Here is an 11,716-nt window from a genome sequence, read left to right as displayed (position 1 = left end):
ATCACGCAAAGAACAAACTGAAATCATGTTTTATACCCCAATTTAAGCCAGCAATACTGTTGGGGTTAGGTTAACTGGAGATTCTAAAATAGTGTGAATGTGAGTGTAAATGGTTATCTGTCTCTCTCTCTGTATAAGACCTGGGACAGACAAGCGACCCGTCCAGGGTGTACCCCGCCTTTAGCCCTATGTTAGCTGGGAAAGGCTCCAGCCTCCTGCAACCCCTAAACAGAAGATGGATGGATAGTTTTTTTCCAGATTAATCATTTGGTCTAAATATTTTTGAGACCTGGAATGTAAATTTGTCTGTCTCTAAAGCACTTTGGGTTAACTGTATTGTAGGCTACAAAAAGGTAGTGACAGTCAACACAAAAAGGGACAAATATTTCATAGTACATGTTTGATGTTTTTATTTCCAAATAAATAAAAAATAATTATTCGACACAATTCAAATATTTGGATCGATCCGCCTACCTCTAACCTCTACCATAAAATATCTAATGAACCTCCAATTTAACATTTTTACCATTATAGGCATAGGCTACTTTTATTTAAGTAGATATATTGGAGTATTTTGCACCATGCACTTTGTGCTTCTTGTTTTTCCGGTAATAAATATGGAGCCTGAACTCGCACCACAGCTTTCCCTTTAATCTGGCCTGGATGACATCAGTGCTGCCAGAGGAGCAGGGGGGTGCCGGGTAACGCCATTTTCACGTACTGTGCAGTTAGTCATTCAGCCAGCTACAGCACTGAGGAGCTGTCATCTCCATGGGGGACTAATGAACTTTTTATTCCGCCCCATGAAGCCCTTGTCAGGCTAGTTTGACGGAGCAGTTCCTGTCATGGAAGCAGCGGAAAATACTCGCTTCTCTTGAACGGCTGACTGAAATCGCTGTTTTGACAGATAGCTAGGTGATTAGCTATGTAGCTAGCTGGTCAACATTAACGAGGTTGATGCAGTGAAGCCCGGCGTCAGAAGGCAAAACACAGACAAACAGACAAAGACAGTGTGAAAATTGTGTTTTTTAACTTAGTATATTTCTTACGCTTCTTTTACACTCTACACGGGCTGTCGGCCAAAAGAAAAAATCCCATTTAGAAAAGACGTGATTTAAAAGGGGAAGAGGAACATTGAAGTCGAGCTACATTGGCAACGGATGTCCCAGAGAACGGTAAGAATGGCTCCGTGTATTACTTGGAATGCTGTTATTAGCTAATAAGCCACTTGCTTCTCTTATCACGCGTTTCTTAAAGTGTCATTTACCAAAACATAGGTATATATACTACTAACGTTATGTAGTCTCTGTAACCATTTTTTATGGAATTGTCTGTTTGTTCTGTGGTCGGTGTTTACGTTAGTTGCAGGAATTAGACATCGTAAGCACATTAACTGTCATTTAGAGTGCTAGGTCGGAGTTGGCCCTGAGGTTTGGTCTGTGTTACAAGAAAGTATGGGCTAACTGGTTCTTCAGGTTTAACCATTTGTAAGCTATATAGCTCGGACAAAGCAGCACAAACTTACATCGACACGGACCCGACTAAAACACGCCTGTCAGCCTGTGGAAACGAGCTTCTGTCGGCTACTGCGGTGGGATTAAATCTTGATGATGACCATTTGTCATGTGATAGTTAGCTGTATCCTTTCATTGATATTCAGAGGGGAGTCAGAGCTGTGAAAGCTGCCTGTGTTGCGCAGACAGCTTTAGGGGGACAGTGGATCTCACTGTGGTACCCACAGCTGGGAAACCAAAAAGACTGAGAAGCATCTATGGATATTTTGAGATTTGGGGCAGTGTGGGGGTATGTAGTTACACAATTTCAGTCTGCACGGAAATACACAAGCATTCTTCTCTGCCCTGCCATGTTTAACGTTTAATCCACCCAAAGGTGCACTCATGACAACCTGCAGGGCTCCTCCCTAAGGGCTAAACACCCCCTTTGCTACCCCTGAGGCAGCTTGTTGTTGGCCCAGATGAGTGGGTTGAGTGCTGCTGGGTAGCAATGACAGTTTTGTGTGACTGCAGCAGATTTGATTTTAATGGCTGCAGGTTTTACTTCACTTATGCAGATGAGCACAGCAATGAGTACAACTTTGTTATTATTTCCAGGTTCCCAGAGCTGGTTAATGGTGAGGTCTTAAAATCACCCCACCCACCCCAGCCAGAAATCAGGTGGTTTTCTGTTGATGAACTAATAGAAGAATTGACTGGTTATTAGCACAAAATGAGATGTGAATGAGCATACAAATAACATGACCTCACTAAAATCTTACACACCTGCATTCACATCTACTGTGGCTTACTGTGGTGTAAATTGTGCATTAATAGCTGAATTACTACCCAAGCAATACTTGTTTTTCTTTCTTTTTTGTTTTTTGGCATCAATAATGATCTATGGCCAATATTTTACATAAATGCAAACCATATTGGATACTTTTTTCAAGTTTTTTTCCTTTCCTTTCTTTGCACAACATCAATTTTATGAATGGTGCCCACACATCTCTCTCTCTCTCTCTCTCTCTCTCTCTCTCTCTCTCTCTCTCTCTCTCTCTCTCTCTCTCTCTCTGTCTTAATCAAGTAGGGTTTCAGTGGATCTAAAGATCTTTATTGTTAGTAAAAGTGACTGTCATTTCCTTAAACCAACCTCCATGAAACTGGCACTTCCTTTTTTTTTTAATCTATTTTAAGAACAGGGGCTGTCTGTTTTTGTGAAACATTAGTGACTCTAGTAGGATAACACTGGGTAGCACCATGTTAAGGTTGCAACCTTTTGCTGCAAGAAAAGAACAGAAAACCAAGAGCGCTAATTCACCTAATATACTGTAGTGAAAAGTGAGTGATATTTCTCACAGGCCTTTGATATGAAGTTAGCTTATGGGCTATGGTAAATAACATCATGACAGCCAGCTAATTATTAAGAAAGTTTTAGCATTTTATTAGCAGCAAGCTCACTGAATTGGATAGTCTTTGATTTTTCTCTAAGTGGTCCTAAAATTCCTAATTTTAAACTTCCTAATCTTTTAATCTTTTAAGATTTATGTCAAGCAGATGTTCACATATCAACACTGACAGGTCTATTGAGGAGCCTGGGAGGAAGTTTTACATTCTAAACTCAGCTGACCTCAAATATTACAGACTTAGAATTTAAAACTTTAATCCACGGAGAGTCTGCAGAAAGTCATATAATAAAATCAGCGAGTGTCTTTCTGAATCATTAATCCTTTGGGTTGCTGGAGTAAGAAGCGGTACCACTGCCGGCTCTTTGGATCACAGCATCTTAAACTGCTTCACTTATTTGAATGATACATTTTATCTCTTGCTCAGAGCTTGCACATGCAAAAATAATTAGGCACTCTTGTCACTGGAGTTCTTATCAGAAGTGAGAAATGGTGATGACACACAGTTTAACACGTTAAGACTGCAGCAAGTGAATTCACACGATGATTTGTTTTGTTTTTTTAGACAGCAAGGTTTTCTGTTGGGTTCATTTAGAACACCACACTCTCTGTGTTGTCCTAATCTGCACCCAGGACTAAATTTGTTCATTGTTAACACCAGTCACACAGGTCATTTCCTGTTTCTCACCGGTACAATGTCATGTCGTGACTTTCCAATTTCTTAAACCCTTTTTTGGTCTCTGAAACTAACCAAATTAGCACTTAGCTAATAGCTAGTGATGTTTTGTAGCATTGAGGCCACATAAAACACAGGGATACAGCACAATATATATACAACAGACTATTGTTACAGCAGCTTTAATTGATGCGTCAGTCTATTTTAATGTGAAAAGAGTCATCGATTTGGATGAAGGGTGCCCATTAGCTTATTGTTTTTTTTTTGCTTTGTCAAAAGTTGAATCCTCTCTTTACAGTGATTATCGTGGGTATTTTGTTTTTTGTCCACAGCAGGCAGATAAGCACTACCTGTTCTCCAAACAATTAGAGCTGGTGGGGAAATAAAAAAGCTTAACAGCGAAAAGATAGATAGAGGTAAGACAGGAATAAAGACGAGACTACTTGGCATTCGGCTGTAAATGAGTGCTTATACTCAGAGCTAGTAAATGTATTCAGACTGGGTGGGACAGATTTGTGGTGTGTTGTGCTTTCCTTTGTCTTCAGCCAGGGAAAAGTATTGAGCTGCTGTTATTAACTACCCTATCCAGTTCTTTGAACTATTTGTACCCGACAGACTGGTACAAGGTTCTAAACAGTAAATGTTGTTTTGTTTTTTCTCTCCTTTATTTACGGGGAACAAGTAAAAGAAATGCTGTATTATTTAAATTGTGGGTTGAGCAGTCAAACAAACACAGCTTCAGTAAAATAGTTCAGTAAAAGAAACTTTTAGAGGCTCTTTGTTCTTCTTCTTCTTCTTTTTTTTAAATAAAGCAGCTGTGCCCACACTTTGCTGACTAAGACTGTTCTTCGAGTGCTGCTCTTCTGCCGCTGGCTCCATCCTCATGCATAAAAACCTACACGTACTTACTATTTCACTTCTCCATCGGTCCCAACCATAACCCCTTCCTCATTTTTTTTTTCCTCTATCCACCGCCACCACGTTTGTCTTCAGCATCCCCATCACCTCAGATAACCGCCTTAGCATGCTTACATAAAGAGCTGCAGCGTCTCCGGGTGCTGTGCTTCAAGCAAGCTATTTACATTTCAAAAGTTGACTTCGAAAATAGTTTTCCCTGCCTTTCTCCTGTGGTGCTTTATGTGTGGAGACTGATCTAATCCCAGAGATAAAAGACTGTTGGATCTGAACAGGAAAACAATGCTTATGCTGTCACTCTCACTTCTGTATTACATGGCCTGTAGTGGTAACGGTCGCCTCTGTAGTTCTTTGTGGTTTGGGTTACTGCTATTTATGCAAAGATTAAATGTGAAGATTAGTTTCTTAGATTTTTCAAATATGATGGCACCTAAATATATTTGACTAGGGAAAAAAGCCATGTAAATATTTTACTTTAAATGTATTTTGTGGAGTTGGAGAAAGCTGGGAAGTAGTTTGGGAATATGGAGTATTGGTCTGTTGTTACAGGTTGCTTTGGTGCAACCATAGTGAGACCTTGGTTTACATTGCAGGTTATTAGCTAGTGTCGAAGTGGGTTTCAGACTTTGCCCAGGGCTGGGCTTTTGTCACTGATTTTGGTGGTCTCCGGGTCATTTCTGTGCTTTTTCCAGATGATGTGATCCCGTTGACCTCATTGAGCATCAGGGTGTTTTGCAGCTGAGGGTGAATTGGCTAGGATGAAATCTGAGGCCATGGCTCTCTTTCCAAACAGCTGAAAGGAGGAAATTGTGGATTAAAAATGGTGCAAAACGAGTCCATTCTTAAGGGCATTCAAGCTCACTTTTACAGATCTGGTGAGGATCTCGGTCATTTGGGAGTGGCTCAGAATAGAGCTGCTTCTCTTCTCCGAAAGGAACCAGTTAAGGTGGTTTGCACATCTAATTGGAACACCTAAATGGCTTTTAGGTGAGGCTTTTGTGCTGTGTCAAACTGGGAGGAAGTGGTGGAGAGATTATGTCTATCAAGACTCCTCTGTATGCAGGGTGGGAGGTCAGGGCACTCTTGGTTTAGAGTGCCGCCTCTGTGACTCAGAAATTGCAGAAAATGAATGGATTCAGTACAAGAAAAATCCCTGAAAGTCTGGCTTTTTATGGATCTTGCTAATAACGCATTTGAAAGCTTTTCCTGTATTTGCCAAGATCATTTCAAATGCAACCCATACTTCACCGTTCTTTTTGCCTGGAGCTGCTCTTTTCCACCTCCTTCTGCAAGCAGCGTCAGCTTCCTGCTTCCTGCTCAGCTGATAGGCTGCAGGGCCGGTTGCTGAGTCACATGGAGCGATCAGAGCTGCTGCCCTTCCTCGGTCTGTCTCGTCTCAACGTATTTTTCATCTCATTGTTTCCTCTTCTTTAAGTAAAATGTGAAATCTGCTCAGGGCAAGTCTGCACCTTGACACCATAGCAGCTTTTCTACTGAGGTAGGCTCGGTCGGTTCAACTCACTGTGTCACTGCACCGTCAAAGATAAGACCAATGTTGGCTCATTCACACCCACGGGTTTTCTTTCTGTATTTTTCAATGGAACATACTTTAAAATGTAACTTTATTCAGTGTTTCTGTAATTATTCAGCTGAGACCGTGCCGTTTCAGTCGTGTGTGCTTGCAGAGATTTATTAGGCAGCTCGCTACAAGTGCTGCCAAAGCGCTCAGTCATAATCCTCTTAGGTGTGTGTGTGTGTGTGTGTGTGTGTGTGTGTGTGTGTGTGTGTGTGTGTGTGTGTGTGTGTGTGAGATGAATATATAGCAGATAAAGTCAGGATGGAGTGCATAGTGTGTTGAGAGAGACAATAGCAGCACTATTGTTATGGGAGACTCATGAATGAGTCTGGGGTCTGTATTACTGTATTTTGCAGCTTCTGGGAATAATAGTTGTTTAAATTTTATAGTAGATTTTTCTGAACTTGGATCATAGTAGATTGTCAGCTGACTAGATACGAGTGCAGTTAATAGATGACGATCATAAAAGAAAATGTGACAGCCAACATTTGTTTAAAGTGGTCAAAGTGAGTTTGTTGTGCAGCAGAAAATGTCTACAAGTTCCTCTGAGTTTTCCTGTCCGTCACCTCGAATTTGTTATCTGTAAACCACTCACAGACCACAAACCTCAGATCTGGGTTTTACTGTCAAACAGGCACAACATTTAACTTCTTTGGTTTGGTTTAAACTTTTAATGACAACTGAACCTAAGACCCGCTTTTTATTAAACAATCTTAAATGGTGATTCTTAAATGTTTTTTTTGTTTTGTTTTGTTTTTAGAACACTTTACAAGTGGTAATCTTCAATCATGCTCCGTCTTCTACTACAAACCCCTGCTGATGCTGCTCTCACGCTGTACTGAGCTTTTCAAAACAGGTGCTTCAGTCAGGGCCTCTTTTCAAGGCACCTTGAGTGTAGAGCTGAAGACGCACATACTTTTCCTACCAATTCCCTCAAAGTGAGCTTCCTACACCCCTGTCCCAGTAGCCGTCCAGTCAGAAACACATTGTCTAACCTTTTCATAAACCAGAGCCGTTTCTCACTTGCAGCATAATTGATTTTATGAGATGAGTCAGGGTCACGAAAGGCTGTTTATTTGGCCATGAGACAAGGAAAGGTCAGAGGATTGTGACTTTGAAGAAAAAGGTTACTTGTTTGTCCTTTAACCACTATGTCACATTTCTGCTGAATCCTGTTTTCATGGTCTGCTGTTAGTTTTTTACCATGTTAAACATCTGTGACAGTCATAAGACAAGTGGATACCATCTTTACATGACAACACGCTGTTTTTAGTGTCCGTTTGTTTGTGTGGCTGTAGAAAATTCTTTTCCTTGCTGCATTCATTAGAGCCTGGAATCTTGTGTTATGAGGACTTCCAAGACAAAATATTTTAATGGAACCTTTTTTCCTGTTATGTTAATTTATTCGCTTTCTCTGCAGGATGCGTGAGGACATGTCCACCATGGTGTGTGTGAAGGAGGAGGAGGATCCTGGGGAGAAGCTGTCCCAGGATGAGATCATTTCCCGGACCAAGCAGGTGATTCAAGGATTGGAGGCCCTGAAGCAAGAGCACCACTCCATCCTGGAGGGCCTTCTGGGCACACTGCGCTGCCTGAAGCAGGATGAGGAGGGCGTTCTTGTGGAGGAAAAATCGCACATGATCCGCAAGTCCCTGGAGATGCTGGAACTTGGGCTCAGCGAGGCTCAAGTATGTGTGTAGAGCTTCAATGATTGGTTAATATCACTATGGATGTTAGACTGTTCTGTTATTCATTTAGGTTGGTCTGGGCAGGAGATCCAGGCAACAAGCAATTTAATCTACATGTCTTTTAACAAAACATAATAAAAAGGCAAGCTGTTTGTGAGTGGTTACACATTTAAATCTTCCCTTTTTAAGTTTAAGGATAGTATGTTCTCTTCTTTCTACTTTCTACTGTGTAGAAAGGACAGCAGAGGACAGCAGGTGGTTTTCACCTGGATAATTAATATCACAAGTTCAATGAAAACAGCAAGAATCTTGCCTTTACTGAACACCATCTTTCCTTGCAATAGACACAGTAAAAGGTAAAAATATATACAAGTCCATAGTGGATTAGATCATTAGAATTCTCTTGACACGGGAGTGTTTCTCTCTAGCTTCTACTTCTTGTTTGGTCGATTGGAGAAAAGAACATATAGAAGGTTTAAAGCCTTGAAATTATGCAGAATATTTGCTTTCGTCATTTCACTTCACATTTCATTTCACAAGCAGTGAATGAGTCAGCGCTGATTCATTGTTGATGCTTTAGCCTTTCATCGCCATCTCCCAGCAAGCTTTATCTAATAAATATACAATACACTGTGCACACACCCCACAGACTGAATTTTCTACCTCCAGCATTTTTGCTTGGAGTTGTGGTAAAGTGTAATTTTCCTGCTCAAACACCCCTCATCTAATTACAGCCCTCTGAGCCTTTCACCTTAGACTGTATGCTTTTACCCAAAGTGCCTCACTCTAACATTAGTGGACACACATGTAGTTGTGATGGCAAGTGCACACTTACCCCTAGATAGCTTTAGTATCTACCATCCACATGGCTTTGGTGGAATTGTTTTAGTAGACAACCTTCTACTAGGGCTGCTCGATTATGGCAAAAATGATAATCACGATTATTTTCACTGAAATTGAGATCTCTATTATTTGACGATATTTATTTAACAATAACAATGAATGGCTAATACGTCGGGTTCCGTGTCGGCTCATAGCCGAAAAATAGCTTTACTTTGTTGTCTGGGTCAAGTTTTAGACAGAGAGAGGATTTTAAAGGCTGCTCCAACGAAACTTATTGTTTCGGAGGAAAACACGAACACAGCGTACAGTCGAGTCTTAATAGCTTACTTACAACTGGGCTCGTCAGGCACTCTTCTTGGCTGCAGTGGTTATTATTATATTTACATGCTTCCAGCTCCCGTTTCTGCTCGATGACAACTCCTACTTTTCCACTCTCCTTTTTCTCCCTCCTCGCGCTCACAGACACATAACGGGTATGGCAGTCCATTCTCCCTGCAACACGGACTACACTGCCCATGAGGCTACATTCTTTAGAGCTATGTCTGTAGCATTCTGCCTATTAGATTAGCACAACAACAACAACAACAACAACAACAACAATAAAAAGGCGCTCTCTCACCCAGGAAACACAGAGAGAGCGTCACCCTGTTACCATGGCAACCGTAACGTTGCCGCCTGGAACAACAGAACATAGCTTTCAAACAAAACCCAAACAGTCCTGACCCGCGACAATATGAAACAGGAAAGTACCGCTGTGTAATCCATTTATTTCAACAAAGTAACTGTATTCTAAATACCACCTTTTTAAACGGTAACTGTAACGGAATACAGTTATTCATATTTTGTATTTTAAATACGTAACGGCGGTACATGTATTCCGTTACTCCCCAACACTGTTTGTAGTGTTGCTCTGTGGTGCAGCTACGACACCGTAGCAAAGTTTCCACACTATGTCTACTTGATCCACGTCTGACTCCGCGAACCCATAATGTTTCCACACCACTGAAGTAGTTTTACCTCGCTTTTCAACCAACGGCATTCATTCTTTAGCAGCCATTATCCTCTCCTCTCCAAATAACGTCTGCTTAGCTTTCCTCGGGTACTCTTAATTGATGTGACGCGTGTTCGAAACGCAGAGAGGTGCGCTCGATTTGCCACCTCGCGAGAGTAAAGCACGAGGGAGGTGCTAATAATCGGCTCAGTCATTTTTAATGATCGTTGAAAGCCCAGATCGTAATTTAGATTAAAATTCGATTAATTGAGCAGCCCTACCTTCTACTACATATATTAGTGTAAATATTGTTATGAGAGCATAAACCCAACTGTAAATACAAAAGGGTCTGTATGATTGCAGACATTGCAGCATAACCGCCTCCTCTTTGCAGGTGATGATGGCGCTTTCAAACCACCTGAGCTCAGTTGAGTCTGAGAAGCAGAAGCTGAGGGTACAGGTACGGCGACTCTGCCAGGAGAACCAGTGGCTAAGGGATGAGCTGGCCGGGACACAGCAGAAACTGCAGAAGAGCGAGCAGAGCGTTGCTCAGCTGGAGGAGGAGAAGAAGCACCTGGAGTTTATGAACCAGCTGAAGAAGTACGACGAGGACATGTCCCCCTCTGTGAGTGCTCAGGGCTTAAGAATGTATTGCAATGCTTTTATCTAAAATATGCATGACCATCTTATCATTGGAATCAATATTTTGTTTTGTTTTTTCCCCCCAAGCACCTTATCAAAAGCAGATACAATCAAAAGATGTCAATATACACCATCTCACACATTTTATGTATGTGTGATCTAGACCCAAACTACAAAATGACTCTATCTGCTAATAGATTGGCAGTGTTTCTCTCTCCATTTAGAAACATTCAGCTATTTCATGAGTAATTTCTCTTCCGTTTTGCTTTTGGTCCTCTCTCCCTTCACTGATCATCCTGCTTGCTCTCTTCCTCTCTCCCCTTTCAGGAAGAAAAGGATTCAGACTCTACCAAAGAGACTTTGGATGATCTCTTCCCAGATGATCAGGATGACCAAGCCCCAGGCAGTAAGTGCTGTACCTTCTTCATCCTCTTTCTGCTTTGAGAGACTTTCACTCAATTTCTTGTCCTTCGACCCAAATCTGAAATATAGTTTTCAGGCTTGGGATGTAGATTTCAGTGGCACACTCTTTATTAACTCCTAAATACTTTTGCAACTATAGAAAGAGAGAGCTGTGAGAGCTGTAAGTAAACTACTGTTTCCACCATATTAATAACTGGCATCTGAATGCTGTGACATGTAGTTTTAGTTTTTTTAATCCCTGATAGACTCTACAGTTTTACCGCTGTAAAATTAAGATCACCGTGGGAACAGAGCTTTGCATCAGCAGCTCTCTTGTAATTTACTGAAGCTGAATCAGTGGATGTTTCCAGAGTCAGATAAATTGTGTAATACATGATGACAAGTTCTGGTGGTGAGCATGTTTGTGTGTCCAATTACCACTCTCTTTCAAACATGTATGCCCCAGTTTTTTATTGCTGCCATTGTTTGTTACCAGCCTTTTGCTCACTGTTAGATGGGGTGGTCTTTTCAGTAGCTCATGATGTAAGACCACAAAGCTTTATGGCTGTAAAGCCCCATTAGTCAGGACCTAGTTGAGTCTGGCTAGGGGACAGTGAAGTTGTGGCTCTGGATATCAAGAAAGGACTTAAAATGTAAATGTTTGTTATATCATGGTAAAAAGAGGAACCCATAAGAGCTTCTCATCCATTATTTGGTGACATGTTATGTATCTTATATTACATTATTATAGTCAATTTCCGGGGAAGTTCGGTGGCGCGGTGCTTAGCAGTGTTGCCTCAGAGCAATAAGACAGCAGTGGTTCGAATCCATTATCTGGCCAGAGCCTTTCATGTGGAGTTTGCATGTTGTCCCTGTGTCTGCGTAGGATGTCTCTAGGTACTCCGGCTTCCTCCCACAGTCCAAAGATAAGTAGTTACTGGGATGATTGTGGTGGCAATTTTAACTGGTGATTCTAAATGGGTCATAAGTGTGAATGTGAGGTGAGAGTCATTGTCTGTGTTAGCTCTGCTCTCTGTCCAGGGCTAGTGATAGGCTCCAGCAACCCTGAACTGGATAAGCAGAA

The 11,716-nt window shown here is 41.4% G+C and overlaps 1 protein-coding gene across 4 annotated transcripts in view; it reads left to right on the top strand.

Moving 5' to 3' along the window:
- The first annotated feature begins 699 nt into the window (after positions 1-699).
- klc1a (kinesin light chain 1a) overlaps positions 700-11,716 on the top strand; it is a 44,236-nt gene continuing 33,219 nt past the window's right edge. The window contains exons 1-4 of one of the 4 annotated variants that reach the window (XM_063498889.1): positions 700-1,175; positions 7,487-7,754; positions 9,983-10,213; positions 10,558-10,636. In XM_063498889.1, coding sequence (XP_063354959.1) covers positions 7,488-7,754; positions 9,983-10,213; positions 10,558-10,636 — 577 coding nt within the window. In that variant the 5' untranslated portion in view covers positions 700-1,175; position 7,487. Of the gene's footprint in view, positions 1,176-5,845; positions 5,989-7,486; positions 7,755-9,982; positions 10,214-10,557; positions 10,637-11,716 lie in introns of those variants that run through there. The other 3 variants (XM_063498891.1, XM_063498892.1, XM_063498890.1) reach the window with 3 other exon arrangements.

This window comes from Pelmatolapia mariae, linkage group LG16_19 (assembly GCF_036321145.2).
Source record: "Pelmatolapia mariae isolate MD_Pm_ZW linkage group LG16_19, Pm_UMD_F_2, whole genome shotgun sequence".
Taxonomy (NCBI): domain Eukaryota; kingdom Metazoa; phylum Chordata; class Actinopteri; order Cichliformes; family Cichlidae; genus Pelmatolapia; species Pelmatolapia mariae.
This window is presented reverse-complemented; position numbering and strand designations above follow the sequence as displayed.